Source organism: Morone saxatilis, unplaced genomic scaffold (genome assembly GCF_004916995.1).
Source record: "Morone saxatilis isolate NCDOM2014 unplaced genomic scaffold, NCSU_SB_2.0 Contig3, whole genome shotgun sequence".
Taxonomy (NCBI): domain Eukaryota; kingdom Metazoa; phylum Chordata; class Actinopteri; family Moronidae; genus Morone; species Morone saxatilis.
In genome coordinates this window covers 19,062,556-19,078,063 of record NW_023339873.1, presented here as the reverse complement: position 1 = coordinate 19,078,063, position 15,508 = coordinate 19,062,556, and the positions used below count along the sequence as shown (strand labels likewise).

Genomic DNA, 15,508 nt, shown 5'->3' with positions numbered 1-15,508 from the left:
GTGAGTGTGATAGATGTGTGTAGGAGGTGCCTCTATAACTGGCCAGTACCTGATTTTTATAACACCTAGCCTACTTGTCTGCCTACATCTGTCTATCAGGATGTGTGTGTCTGTGTGTGTGTGTGTGTGTGTGTGTGGCAACTATCTGTCTTTCTGTCTCTCTGTATGTATATGCTGCATCTTCGTCAGATGTTAATGTGGCTGCAAGACAAAGGAAAGTACAAACAGACAAAATTATTTCCATATCTAGTCATCTAGTTCGCTGGAAAGCTAAATAAATTATTTAAATTAATGTAAGTCATAGAAATTTACATCAGGACCACTGACAGAAACTTTTATTCAAATGCCTGTATGAATGAATGAATGAAAATTGGAATATATATATAAATATGAAAAATAACTGCTGAATTTACAGATTAACAAGAAAAGTTTGACACTGTGGTTCTATACTGTGGCAGAGCGGTAGGCTTTGAGGTAAAATGCAAATGTCAGCACGCTAACACGCTCACAGTGACTAACTGACACACTATACTATGTCTATACTCACACACTGATGTTTAGCACGTAATTATCACAGACACAGTACAATGTAACAAATAACATAACATTTGGTAATTAGCACTAAACACAAAGTACAGCTGAGGCTGATGGGTAGAAGTACAAATGCATATGTCAACCTTATGGAGGTACCAGAAGAAAAGTCAGGGGATCACCAAAGTCATCAGGTTTCTTCCTCTGTGGACCATACATGTCTGGACACAATTTCACTACAATCCATCCAATAGTTGTAAATGATATTTTATTCCTGACAGAAGTTGTGGATTGAGTGACATTGTCCTCCAAAGAGTCATGCCACTTTCATGGCAAACACATATACAGTACACCAGCCTCTTAAGGTCAGATAATATGACCATCAAGATATCTAAAGGCTTCCCTGGGCCCCACAGATGCACTAAAGCCACACTAAACATCTTAACAATCGATTTCCCCACATTTTATAGTACATCTCTGTTTAACAAAACTGTTGCTTCAGTGCTACAGCAGTTGTAAAACAGTTTTTTGCTGTGGCAACAAGTAGGTTGACAGAAGTGCTTCATGGCATTATTAGTGAGACAGGTACAGTATTTAGTCACATTAGTTTGTTTCAGCCATATCTAAGGGCCCATTCAGAAACATTCTCTTTGGCATATCTAAAGACATCCAAAAAAAAAAACTTGTGTTGTGTGCACTTACAAAGGCATGTTATTTATATATTGAGTTCTTTAACACTGCTATGCTTTTGTATGTTTTTGTTGCACAACTTACAAAACTTCTGATTCACCTGTATATCTCTACCATTGATCTTTTTAACATGCAATCATATGTTGTACGATCTTAATGAAGGCGGCATCCAGACCAACATTTGTGTCATTAAGTATTGATGTTTTCAAAGTATTTAGGTATGAATGTGTGTGTTTCAGTTGTTGGCGGTGGTGTCAGAGCTGGAGCGTCAGGGCTTGACTGTTCTGGTGTTGGGGAGGAAACACATGCTGTGGCCCTCTGTATCTTGGCCCAGACACCACATGGACCTTATCTTGCAGAAAGCTCATTGCTTCTTCACTGAAAACATGTGAGCACCTGATGATAATAAAAAGGAATAGGAATGATATATGCTCCTAAAAAATGCATAAAATGCTCTTCACACAGAATATTCACTGAGAATGTTTAAGGAGCAGAATCTTTGGGGAAAAAAGGGGGAATGTCATATTATTACAATTAATCCCTTGTGCATTTATTGAAAGCTTCTCTAAAATCAAAAGGTTTTTGGTCTGCTATTTCCTCTGTTCATTTACAACCTTTTTGTTCTTAACAGAATTTATTTACAACGAGTTTACCTCACACCTTTACTCTATGTTTCTATCAGTTCGGAGGATGACCCCTTCTTGCTGTATGCCACTTTGAATTCTGGGAAAAGCTGTCGGTTTGTGACTAGGGACCTGATGAGGGACCACAAGGCCTGCCTGACAGACATGAGCACCAGACAGCTCTTCTTCAAATGGCAGAGAGGCCACCAGCTGGTATTGAATGGACCTGTCACCCCACGCAAGAAAGTCCGATTTCAGGTGAGGAAGAGGAGGATCAGGCAGTGGAGAGAAGGTTGTGAGGGGAGATGGTCGAAGAATACCAATTAACTCTGTGTGTGTGTGTGTGTGTGTGTGTAGCATATTTTCAGCTATGACACCATTGTCCAGACTTCAGGGGACTCGTGGCACCTTCCCTATGACGACACAGTGGACAGGAGCACCCATGAAGTACCACAACAATGGCTCTGCCTCACCAAAAAGCACTGAACATGCACAAACTCATAACTCATATGCTTTGATAAACGACTCTGGACCTGTAGAAAATAAAACATTTACCAAAAAAAAACCAAAGTTGCCAGCACTCTTTAATTTAAATGTCATCCATGGGAAAAATAATCTCACTTGATTTTTAGTAATAATAATAATAATCCTGAACACCTGCAGCTCATTACAACAACACAAAGTAGCAGCAGGGTTGTAGTTGTAGTCAGTTGTGACGTCCGTGAACTACAAAGCTGTGAAGTTGACCCGGAAATGAAAGCCTTCAATCGGGCAGATCATATCCGGTGCAGATGTTTTGCCTCTGTTTCCTCACAGTTTAGTTTCAACTTTCAGTTTAAACCAGTGTTTACCTCACTTATTTTCATCCGCCATGTCTCGGGGATCAAGTGCAGGGTTTGACCGCCATATCACCATCTTCTCTCCGGAGGGAAGACTCTACCAAGTCGGTGAGTGTGAAAGAAATGAACACAACTCAACCTGCTCTGTCATCACTACTGGCTAACAGGCTAACATTAGCTACCAGCTGCTCTGTATAGCCCATTCATAGTCCAGTGTTATTTAGAAAGAATTTTATTTTAGTACGTCGTGGTAGGGTGGAAATGTGTAAGAAATATAGTATTAACTTGAATTGGTCATAGTTAAGTAGTAATTAATTAACAGGTTCGTTTTGTTGCAGTTGTGCTAGCTGCCTTAGCTCGCTTAATTTAGCTGTGGTGTGCTACCACTAGTTAATGTTTATATAAATAAACTTTATTTATTGGAATTTATTTTAATTTCTTATTCAGTTAATCTAGAAAACCAGTTTGTAGCACACTATTAACCCATATTCTCACAATTCGTCTTCTCTTTAACGTGTCATGATGACTGAGCTGTATTAATTGTTAGCATCAAACCTTGTCAAAAGAAAACCTGTGACAGTAAAATACCACTATCCATATGTCAGTCGTCAAATCTATGGACAATTACATGCGAAACAACTGCTAAGTAGTCTGAGTCCTTATTTAAAATAGAAGCCCACAATGCTAAAAAAAAAGGTTTGCAGTGCACACTAGGAGCTCATGAGTTTATTTCTCTTCTGTTCCTCAGAGTATGCCTTCAAAGCCATCAACCAGGGAGGACTGACATCCGTAGCGGTCAGAGGGAAGGATTGCGTTGTGGTTGTCACACAAAAGAAAGTCCCCGTCAGTATACGCATACATATTATAAACACACAGAAGTTTGTGTTTCTTTACAAAGCATGTGGTCAAATTCCACAACTGTCATTATAGCTGTTGTCTTACTGGTGACGCACGTGTGTGGTTTACATTTCTCTTTTGTCTTTGTCTGGCATTTTTCTTAGGACAAGCTGTTGGATGCCTTTACGGTCACACATCTGTTCAGAATTACAGAGAACATTGGCTGTGTTATGACTGGCATGACTGGTAAGCGATCCAACTGATGGTGAATACCCCAAATTTGAGGCATTTAATGGTTGAGGTTGAGTTTCCATCAAGAATCTTTGAAGTAAAAGTCCAGCTGACTGTTTTTTTTTTTGTTGCCATATTGTCCTGTTGCTAATGTTCTCATTCAGAGCTAGTAATGTATCCGTCAATACAAAAATAATTACAAAATTATTGGCTAATTGAGAAAAATGATGATGACAGATTAATCGATAATGAAAATAATTGTTCCAGTAGTTCCAAATGCGTTGTAGCTAGCCAAATTTAAATCTAAGACTCTAACCTGTAGCTCATACCTGTTCAGTTTTCCAAAGCTGGCCAGAGCAGCCCACAGTCGACCTGTTTTTAGCAGTAAATTAGTGATATATTTGGGTCAGGGACTGGTTTGTCTGAGAATCAGAGTAATAAATTGTCCACTTCATCTATCCTTTTTTTACATAAATAATTTTATCATATTCTTTCCCTGTAAACAAACGAAAGCAACGTCAGTCTGTTACGTTCATCCCTGTATTTGTCTGTTCTTGAATTAATTTGTGTGCAACATGTTTTCTGCCTCTTCCTCCCACCAGCTGATAGCAGGTCTCAGGTGCAGAGGGCACGGTATGAAGCAGCTAACTGGATGTACAAATATGGCTATGAGATCCCTGTGGACATGTTGTGCAAACGCTTGGCAGATATCTCCCAAGTCTACACGCAGAATGCCGAGATGAGGCCGCTAGGCTGCTGTGAGTTACGTGCATGTGTTTTTCTTTAGCAGAAACATCCTGAATAATGTTCTTCCATGACTAGAGCTTGTGAATGCTTTTATTTTAACATCACAGTTTTGTTTTTATGAGATATGGTTTAGTGTTCCATTTTTGTGTAAATTTTGTTTTAGAGGGTTTAAATTACAGCTTGATTTTTTTATATATCAGCACAAAATATCTGCTATCTGCAGCTCCAATTCACATATTATATCTTTGAAAACTGATCAAGCTCCTGCAGGCTGTTGAAGCTGTTCATGGGTAACATAAACAGCTTCAACAGCCTGCTTGATCAGGCACTTTAAATCTTACAATGATTCCAAATGTTTTGACAAATGAAAATGTATTCTTTGTCCCAGTTGTTTGAATAGATGTCATTGCCTCTTTCTCTTTGTTTCTGTTGTCCTGTCTTCATGCCCCTCTGCCCTGCATCCTTCCCCCAGGTATGATAGTGGTCGGACTGGATGAAGAGTTGGGTCCGCAGTTGTACAAGTGTGATCCAGCCGGCTACTACTGTGGCTTTAAGGCCACAGCAGCTGGAGTCAAACAGACTGAAGCCACCAGCTTCCTAGAGAAGAAAGTCAAGAAGAAACTGGATTGGACCTATGAGCAGACTATAGAGGTATGGGACATATCTGTGGAATTTATGGAACGTCATGGATCTTTTGCGGGAATTTCTTTGGCAGGGAATGTCAGGGAGTTTTTTGGATGTCAGAAAATGTCTGGGAGTTTCACAATTGTGTCACCGTATTAGAGTGTTACTGCATTACTTGATGGTTTTCTGACAACTGGAGTGGAAACCAAACTGTTGGAGCCATTGAAGGAATGTATATTTAAGTTATGGATTTAGTTATACAAATCAGGGAAGAATCCTGATATTGATATACATTTATAAAATAAAAAAAAACTAAAAATGTTGTTTTTAATATTTTCCAGATGAATGTAATCTCCTATGAAAAAGAATAAAAGGTCAAAGCTACTAGATAGATGGATGGATGGATGGATGGATAGATAGATAGATAGAGACACACACACACACACACTTTATTGATCCCAAGCTGGGAAATTGCAGTGAATATGTCACCCAGATCTAAATTGAATGATAAACCTACATTTCGCAATGGCCCTTGCTTATTCACAGTTGAATGTTTGTTGGTAGACAAGAAGAGCAGGTGGACAAACATATGTGCCGTGGTTATATTTATTTCTTTAGGAGGTTCAACATCTGTTAAAATGTTAACAGCTGTTGTAACACAGCTGTTCCTTTTTAGTTTTGTTTTTTTTGTGGAAACATTGAACATATTTTCTATCAAATGTGTAAGCATAGGCTTTTATTCACTCATTTACCTTAACAAATAGAAGCATAGCTTTTATACATTATGTTCCATTTTTCTAGATTATTTGACACTGTGAGCTTCTCTCTGCTTCCAAATGCATCCATTTCTCAGATGCAATGTTTAATTACCTTCCCTCTCCTCCCCACCCTGTCATGCTTATCAAAACAGACGGCTATCTCATGTTTGTCAACCGTGCTTTCCATCGACTTCAAGCCATCAGAGCTGGAGGTGGGAGTTGTCACTACAAAGGAATCCAAATTCAAGTGAGTATTTTCCTGAGAGAAAATATCTTGATAGCCACGAGTAAGGAAAATGGTCCTGGCCACAGGTAAATTACTGCCCAGCTGCTAGTTTAAAAGGGTGTCGCAGTATAAAAGTGAACCAGGGTGCTGCAGAGAAAAGGTAGATGGATTTAGCCAGACTTCTGGATAATGGATAGATTTTACAAAAAAAACAGAAAAAGCTGTTCAACAAAACATGCAGTTCTGAACAGATACCACTGCTCTTGCTTTTAAAGCCTTGCAGAGCTCTTTTTCTTTTTTTTGTAAGTTTTGTAATGGAAATTCCCTCAAACTAAAACCACAGATAAGATCAAAGTAAGGGCTTACATGGTTGAATGTGTTCTCAACATGTCTGTTTGTGTGCAAGGAGTACAAAATCCGACACAACAAAATTTATGACCATTAACTCGTGTGTTTGTGTTCCAGGATTCTGTCAGAGTCTGAGATCGACATTCACCTGGTGGCTTTGTCTGAGAGAGAGTGAGGAAAGTTGGCAGCCATTTTGCTGCCGTCTGCATTATTCTGAAAGGATGATGAACGGCAACCCCACCTCCTCCACACAAAGGTCTTGTCCAGAAGCAAGGTAAAGGAGGAGTTGGTATCACCTTGTTCCGGAGAGGTGGTATTACACATTGAACTGAATAAAGAACAATATGACCCTTTTTTTACCAGGTGGGTAAAATACATTACCCATCTGCTCCGGCACTTCCTCCTCCAACCTCTCTGGTCATACCCAGTGCCTGACTGGACACAATATTATCCATATATCGACCCCATTTTCCTTCCAGCCACGCTGAAACATCCTTACTGAGGGCAGCTGCCAAATGGCATAAAGCCTGGAAAGATACTGGACATTCAAATCTGTCAACCATATAACACATGAGTCTGATATGCTCCGTGGTCGCTGATGGTGTCAGACAGCCACAGTGCCCTCTCTGGATGGAGCTCGGCCCAAAAGACTTCAGTTGATGAGTGTGACATGAGCAGATTGGAAGACAGGGGTGCAGTAACACTACAACTACAGCACAATACCTCCTAATACCTCTTACTTTGTAAGGACTTGGTGGTCCTGCAGCTTCTTGAGTCACTGTATTTCAACAGTGCTTTCAGTCTTTACTCAGGGCTGCCACGTGTATCTGTCTCAGTTTATTCATCAGCTTTAAAGCCTTCGCTGTCCTTAGTTTCAGCATGATGTTTATGACCTGATGTACTTTGTGATAACCCAGGGAACAGCTGTGGGAATTCTCCCATTGCGACAGTCATCCTTGTCACACCCCTGCTGAAGTCTGCTCAGGTCAACGTCAATGGGAAGTCTCTAATTATACCATTCTCTCCCTTGTGTTTTGATCCTCCTCTCCTCCGCTCACTTTGATGTACATTTCTGCACTTCTATTAAACAGTGTTTGTATCGAACACTTACATTTTGTGTTTCGTTTTCTTTGCATATTGGTGCTTCTAGCCTCCACATTAATCAGCCCTCATTCATTTTATATTTTTGCTGTGTTGGAAGTGCTGCTTGTGGATGGGCTGAGTCTAAGTGCTGGAGTATGAGTCATTGGTAGAAATATCACTAGTACTTGCACTGCTGGTATGATATTTGGATATAAAACTGACTTGATGTGCCGCAGTCTTTCAATATTAGGGTGTGCAGGGTCTTAAAACGTCTTAAATACCAAAATCTGAATTTTAGGGTTTAAAATCAACATTACTTATAAAGTTATAAAGTTGCATTTTTCAGTCTCGCTATTAAATGTTTTTTGGGGAAAAACTTTTGATTATGCTGTAACAATTACCAAATGAAGCAATACAGATTTTACTTTATATCATATTCATATTGTCTTTTTTTTCATGGATGTGAAATAGGCCTGTTGACACTTGCAGAAACCCTGAATATGCTTTTACTATATTTAGTCAGCCATGATCACATTTAACATATGGTATATGACATTTTTGATATATTTAATTGGGAAAAGTAATTTAGAGTGTCTACAGAAGAATTTAGACACATTAAAAACATCTTGAGATATTAGTATTTTGTTGTAAAATCCCTCGTATTTATCAGTCTATTATCTATCAGCGTTGAGTGTGAATGCTCCATTGTAAATTTAGAGAGGAAATCTACAATACAATCATAGAATTCCTTAAGTGTATTTAACATTGACGTTAGAGTAAAACTCCCTTCCTCCCCATTTCCCCATACTTCACTGAAGCATCCTGTTATTCAGTGTCCCTTTTTTGGAGGAATGAGAAGTAGGAATGTCGTGAACAGCTGAGTGTTCTGTTCCTGGGAATTTCCTGTCCCTTCCCTCTTGGCCCCACCCTGCCGAAAACTTCCTGATTTAGAGGACTGAGCAATCGGCCAAATCGACACACAAAGTTTCCCTGTGCATCTTATCTCTTTTTACGCACACACCCAGCAGGAATTCAACTGACCATCAGTTCCTCATTCAGTGGAAACAAGTTGTGTTATCAGCACTTCCCTGCATGACATGTATTATATGAAAATAAAAGGTGGCTGCTCAGAACTGAAACTCTGTTGTCATGCTTTGATGGAGGCATTTTTTTTTCTACAAACAGACACGCTGACGGCAGGAGAAAGGCACGTGGTTGAGGTAATTTCCCGTATAATTGCAGCCTTGTAGTATTGTCAGGTGCTGTGGATTATATGCTGGGTTCTTTATGATCTTTATAGTGATATGACCAAGATCGTGATGTGAAAGCATTCTTGTCCAAACTGCCTCAGTCAGGACCAACTGCCATTTTCCATGTCACATGCCATCTGTTTCCCCTTCATGCCACCCCTTCCCAGTCTCCACAAATACATTCACAGTTGTTTTTACTGTTAAATATGAGTGTTTTTAATTTAACTGGAGTGTGCTGGTTTGCTGTCTGACATATACAACCTACTCAACTGTACACATTCACAGCTTCCATAAAATATACATCTTTGTATACACAGCATTTACAATATCATACAACAGAGCTGTTACAGGTACATCTGTGTGGATGGATGTTTTCAGTGACAAATGATTTGCAGTGTCCACAAAATACAAGCAATCCCCCATCATAATGTGTCATGTATTCACATCTCAGCGTGCGTCTTGCTCCCCTGCAGCCTGGAGCCGTGGACTCGTTGGTTTATTCGGCCATCGGTCTCCGTCTGATTCTCCTTCACTGCTGCCTGTCCACCACTTTCTTGTCATTGGTCACGCCCGTGCCGTGTCATTCACACTATCGGGCTTATGACGTTATTGCAGGAAGCAGTAGACATGCCGAGCCATTTCTCTTGCCCTTTACAGTCATTGCCGCAGCTTCTGTAACTTCCTCCTCTGTCATTTCCAGCTAATGTCCATTCCACTGAATGTCGTCATAACCCACCTGTAACCACACAGAGGTCAGAAAAATGGTTATACGCTGGCCAGAAATCAGATTTTAAAGTTACAGTGAGAGCTCTGCATTCTCAGCACACACCTCATCAGACTCCTCGTCCTCCTCTTCCTCGCTGTCGTCTGATTCGCTGTCAGGCAGCTCCCTCAGGTCAGATTTGGTCAGCGAGTACAGCTCTTGCCTGATGTCGTCGTTGTCGCGACCGTAGGTGAGGTGGTAGGGAGTGTGACCTCCAGAGGTCAGGAGGTTGGGGTCCGCGCCTTTCTTCAGCAGCAGTTTCACCAATGAGAGATTCTGCTGGTCCACGGCCAGGTGCAGTGCACTGCGCCCGTTACGCTGTTCCTATAGGACAGAGAGAGAACACAAGATTTTATTAGCACCAGGTGTTAGACCATAATGTAATATTTTATTCTGAAATGTACACATACTGCTGGTGATTCTATATTCTAAGTATATAAAGTGTGTATTCTCACATATAGATATGGTGCATGTGTGCTGTTTACCTTTGCATTAATGTCAGCTCCAAGATCCACCATGCTCTCTACCAGTGAGAGGAAACCCTGAACTGAGGCCAGGTGGAGGCAGTTCTGACCTGTAAAACAAACATCAAAGGAAGATCTTAACAACTGACACCAGACCAGTTATTTTACATCTGCAGTTTTCAAGGAAAAGTCTATTAGCTATATGTGAATTTATATTAATCTGTCCTGTTATTGCAGATTACTAAAGGAAAGAAGACTCCCATATATGGTCATTGTCATTTAATATGACAAAATTAGTAAAAAAAAAAAAAAAAAACATTCCTTAAGGAAATCTACAAACCAGACAACAATGCCATACTCTAGGCTAAAATATGTCCACACACACACACACACACACACAAAGTCTAAAACTGGAGTCCTCCACATTTCTATTTGGAGCCGTAGCAGCTAACATTATGTGCCATGTAATAGATGGGTTTTCGTCAGGGTGTGATGGCATGAATGGCTATGGCATTCCCCTTGCTTGTTTAAATATTTCCTTCCTCCTAAACATAGTGTTCGTGCCCACCACTCCTTCTTTTAAATACTACCTAAGACCAGCAGCAGACTGGTCAGTCTGGTCTGTTTCCATGCACCAAGGGTGGGCCACCACAGAATGGAAACCACCACTGCTATAGCATACTACGTTCTAATACTGAAATTTCAAACATTTTTGTTTCTCTATGTGTAAAAACATAGTTTGTCCAAAGTGGGAAAAGAACTCAGTTCAGGGGAGAAACACTGTTCTTGTCCTACAATCTCACCATGATAGTTGCAGGCTGCCATCACCGTGTGGAGATTCTCTGGCTGACAGTACTGTGTGATCACACTGAAGCACAGCAGGTTACCATGGCGACAGGCGATGTGAAGCGGCGTGTCCCCGCTGTCGTCCACCAGCGTGGGGTCGCAGCCGGATAGCAGGAGGCCCTGACATACGTCCGCCTGGTTTGTTATCACTGCTAAGTGGAGAGGAGTCTGGGATGGGAGGAAGTTAGGAGAAAACGGGTGAGTTACTGAGTCGGCGGGCATTTTCATTACTCTTTCTGTTAAGATAAGACTGTTTTATCAAAATGTTCCTTTTAAATCCTGTTCAGAGGCGGCTCTCGCATACCTGTCGCTGGTCATTTTGTGTGTTGAGGAAGTCTGTGTTCCTGGACAGGTCTATCATGGTTTTGATGTAGTCCTTGGCCTCGTGGATGATGGCCAGGTGGAGAAGCCTACAGAAACAGAGAGAAAGAGAAAACCTGTTACCAAACACATGCATAACACTTGACATTGTGTAAACAAGTAAATAACAGGAAATGCATACACCTGCTTGCCTTATTCCTAAGGATTAAAGTGCAAAATAATGAAATAATAATAATAGACATGTAACAGTTTGACTTTGTGCTAAATCAGGTAGCATTAATGCAGAATATCAGATCGGCCCTGAAAATGCTGACCACCCTGTGTTTGACTTGAACTGATCTCTGAAATGATCTCTCTCCATGCAGTTTATTCCATACTGAGTTATGTAATGGTTTTAATCTACACTTTGAGAGTTTGGTTGGTGTAGGAGCAGTGAAGTGTTCCCCTGGTGCGAGCTTACATTGTCCTCAGACTGCTATTACAATCATTCCAACCACTGTACCATGGTTTCATGCTTCATTGCTCTGTATGAGACAGTTCTCAGTCCTCAGGTCTGATCAATAGCACATCATTCATGCACGTGCTATGACACAGCACATACTGAGGTTGAACTGAACTGAATTGTGTCGAACCAAAATAACATTTGCAGTCACTCTTAATGTTATTCCCCCTGGGTTTTATAATAGCAGCGAGCCGCAGACGCGTATGGCAGAGCGGACTGTGGCCCTCAGCCTCCACACACTTGTGTTTGTGTAATTTAAGGTACTTTTTCTAGTTTCTTTTTTGTACTGCTTCTCGCTTCACGGGAGCGCGCTTCGGTCGGATTCCTTGGCGGCGCGCCCGGGACTTTCCCAGTCTGACCCGCGGCCATAGTAGATTCCCTCCTGATAATAGCCTTTTGTTTACGTCCAATACCGCAGTGTCTGACCACAGCAAGGCCCATTGTCACAACCGGACACCCGTTCTGTGTATTTTTAACACTGCGGCAGCGTACTTTTATAAGCCCCGACGCTTCAAACGTTAAACCCCAGAGTCAGGCCCGGGCCTGTGGATTGTACTGACAATCTGGAGGAAGACATTCCCCACAGGAAAGGGATCAAATTACCTTTCAAGACCCGAGCTGGGCCTACTCAGGCGACGCTTCCAAAAACTCATAAACATCCCCGTGCTTAAGCCGTGTAACGTTATTCCCGGTCTAACTTACGTGTCTCCGTCCTCTGTGATCTGTGTTTTCCATTCGTGCAGCTCTCCGGTTACAGCGGGGTCTTGTTTGTGCAGCGGAGGCTCACATTCCAGCTGGAGCCGACGGATCTCGGCCGCCACAGCCTGGTACTCCTCTTCTTTCAACGAGTCGAGACCGCTGTCGAGCCGCTCCTCTGTCGACTGGGCCGGCTTCCCTTCTTTAGACTCCCGACTGTAATCCATTTGGTTCAATATACTGGTCCGGTGGAGGTCCATGGTGGTGTGTTGTTCGAGACGAGGTGCGTTTGGTTATCTTGTGACGGCGCTGTGCAGCAGTCTGTAAATGCCCTCTGTGTGGCTGCAGTGGGGCGGAGCTAACAACTAGGTGGGGGATTTCCACAAAACTGTCACTTAGAATAACACACAGCATACAGATTGCTGGCTCCAAGAGGGGATTTCTATTGAGACACATAAATATACTCAGTTTGTCACCAACAGAGCACCGACATTTTGCAGGTCACACTTGCTGCACGTAAAATACACATTTCTGCAGCGTTTTTAGTGGCACCTCTCCACAACAAGTGTGCATTTTCTCTCAAGCCTGCAGCTCAAAGTTCAAATCAGTTGTTGCATTGAAAGCATTTTTCTTAGTTCTTATGCAAACTGTGTTGTGTTTAATCGAACATATGCACTTCTAAGTCCTAACCTGGTCCAAAGTAAGAGGAGGAAATCACCTTTAAAGCCACATCATTGCTTCAACAGATAAAATGCTAATTCTACAGGAAGGGAAACACTAATGTCCTGGCGATCAGAACAACTGGAGGTCATAAGCATATATGTTTTATATTTTTTTCTTTCTGGTTGCACGCGTGTTGTCGCATTATTTCTGCTTTTTACATGAGTGAGGGATGGATGCATGGAAAGTCCTGAAACTGCAGCTTCATTAGCAAGTCTGCTGAGTCACATGAACAAAAGGAACAGTTGCCCCTTTCTGTTGTTTTGAGTGGGTGGGAAGACCTTCAGGAGGGGGGGGGCGCAGCATGCACAGGACTTTCCTCCAAAACTTGAAGTGCGATTGTGTGAAATGTGCTTTCAGTTGGTTTATCATGCTGCTGAACGCAAGAACAAACCAACAGGCCTGCAGTGGAGTTTCCCTCACATCCTCACATCTTGACCACATGCTCAGTTAAAATATATAGTTCACTCTGATATAACACTGACAGCTTTTTATTCTTGTTGTCAGAGGATGTTGCTGTAATAAATAATATGTGCCTTATGTTTGTGTGTGCTCTCAGAGATCACAGTGCCATTGCATGCATAGACTACTTGATTTTGTATTTAACTATTCCTGGACATACTGAATGATACCACTACTGATTTATTTACTTTTTAACTGAGAAGAGGATTAAACTCCCACTAATCCCCTCACAGTGCCTCTAATCACCCAGTATCATATCACTCATTCAATTCCTTTGCAGATAAAATGGAAGGACTCCAAGTTCTCGATAAGGCCGCGAGACTTCACGAGGCTGTGACCTATCCCTTTAAAAACAAACATCAAGTTGAACGTGATGTTCTGGAGGCCTGAGGGAAACTCCGGGCATGTTTTACCTCCCATTGTTCAGGCTGTGTGACCAGTTAGACTGGGAAGCTCAGTCTCCGCTCTCAGCACATTTTCACTGTCACGTTAGCAACTGTTGAGCAACATATTAGGATTTTGGTCAGGAAAGTGCACTGACACATGCAAGTGCATTGTGTTTCAACTATAAAACAGCTTCTGCAGAGAATATTGTGCACTGTGAAGTAGAGTAAGGTATTTACCATGTTACACAATGTTGAATTATGAATAATTTACTGTGCAACAATTTTCATTTTGACATTGCGTTCTGCTTCTGTGTGTCAGTTTTCTAAGGCAAGAATGGAAACATTGTAGAGGTGAAAATAGAGCATACAAGCCACAATCACATTCACAGCTCATTCTAAACATGTATTATGTATCTGGCCTTATGATCACAGTCAGCTTTGAATGCAGAGTGAAAACAAGACCTCTGTTTGAACCAGAATGAGGCAGATGAATGGAGGAAAGGAATGGAGGACTTGGTAACAAAGGGGAAACAAAGCAGTTAAACACAATTGCATAACACTTTATGTATTTAGGCAGAAGGAACATTCTGCTTTCTATTTGGGAGTTAATAGTTATAATCAGTCACTCTATTTTTACATTTTGAAACTTTTTAGAGTTTTTTTATGTTAGTGGATAATGTTTTTTTTAATGTTTTATGTGGATAAAGATCTAGACAAGGAATCAAACCAATCTATGGTATCTATGATGTTTAAGCCCTTTGCTTCTTCTTCCGTTTAAATGCAGATATGTGTAACTGATGCCGATATGATTGGAGTTAGCGGAACTGAATCATTTTGACCGGAAACCAGTCAGATGAAACCAGTGCATCTTGGCATCATTACGGTAACTGAGAAGAAAGTCTGAAAGAACTGATGCTCAAAACAGTACAGAAACAAAATAATAATATGTTGAACACATGTCTAAACCTTTTACCGTCAGCCTCCCAAGACATGGAAGGAAGTAACTACACTTGCTTAAGAAATGGATGTCCTGGATTTTGTTTTTGTGTAATCAGTGTTTTTCTGTGGTGTCTTCCAGCTGGTTTTTCTGGGCTTTTTAACATGTAACCTGAGTCATCAACACTTACCCAGATGACCTATTAATTGTTGGAGTGTGGTCGAACTGGAAAACATGGGGAATGGAAACAGAGAGGGTGTTATCAAGTCTCTGATAAGCGCTGTCTTTATGATAGCTCTGTCTCTGGGGTTTTGGAGAGAAAGGATTCAGTATAATGACCTCTTTTTTTCATGTTTTTAATATCTGATTTTTATTTATTTATTTAAGCTTTTACTGGAACAAAGTACAAGGAAGTGAGTTGAATAAAAGCCAGATATTTTTCTTGGCACCCTAAGGTTTTCTCGCGGTAACAGTAAAAATAATAAAAAAAAACACACTGATCACACAAGAGAAAACATGAAAGAGGAACAAAAGCGGCAAAATGACATTGGCATAATAATAATAAAACTGCCCGTTTCTGGCATTCAGTTTTGCACATTACTTGGAACTTGTTTCTTTAAACCA

General features: G+C 41.0%; 3 protein-coding genes across 4 annotated transcripts in view; 2 read left to right on the top strand and 1 right to left on the bottom strand.

Moving 5' to 3' along the window:
• Positions 1 to 2,394, top strand: part of prorp (protein only RNase P catalytic subunit) — a 13,373-nt gene extending 10,979 nt beyond the window's left edge. The window contains exons 8-10 of one of the 2 annotated variants that reach the window (XM_035674670.1): positions 1,461 to 1,609; positions 1,904 to 2,102; positions 2,202 to 2,394. In XM_035674670.1, the coding sequence (XP_035530563.1) occupies positions 1,461 to 1,609; positions 1,904 to 2,102; positions 2,202 to 2,330 (477 nt within the window). In that variant the 3' untranslated portion in view covers positions 2,331 to 2,394. The remainder of the gene's footprint in view (positions 1 to 1,460; positions 1,610 to 1,903; positions 2,103 to 2,201) is intronic. The other variant, XM_035674671.1, reaches the window with a different exon arrangement.
• A 164-nt stretch (positions 2,395 to 2,558) lies between these two features.
• On the top strand, positions 2,559 to 7,564 carry psma6a (proteasome 20S subunit alpha 6a). The gene is made up of 7 exons (XM_035674501.1): positions 2,559 to 2,791; positions 3,432 to 3,526; positions 3,685 to 3,766; positions 4,354 to 4,509; positions 4,971 to 5,149; positions 6,033 to 6,127; positions 6,572 to 7,564. Exons 1-7 carry the CDS (start codon positions 2,716 to 2,718, stop codon positions 6,627 to 6,629), a joined length of 741 nt encoding a protein of 246 aa, XP_035530394.1. The 5' UTR covers positions 2,559 to 2,715; the 3' UTR covers positions 6,630 to 7,564.
• A 1,414-nt stretch (positions 7,565 to 8,978) lies between these two features.
• On the bottom strand, positions 8,979 to 12,721 carry nfkbiab (nuclear factor of kappa light polypeptide gene enhancer in B-cells inhibitor, alpha b). The gene is made up of 6 exons (XM_035674394.1): positions 12,386 to 12,721; positions 11,165 to 11,270; positions 10,818 to 11,028; positions 10,036 to 10,124; positions 9,617 to 9,874; positions 8,979 to 9,523 (listed from the first exon to the last, which is right to left on the bottom strand). The coding sequence occupies exons 1-6, from the start codon at positions 12,637 to 12,639 to the stop codon at positions 9,488 to 9,490; spliced, it is 954 nt and encodes a 317-aa protein (XP_035530287.1). The 5' UTR covers positions 12,640 to 12,721; the 3' UTR covers positions 8,979 to 9,487.
• Positions 12,722 to 15,508: the final 2,787 nt, after the last annotated feature.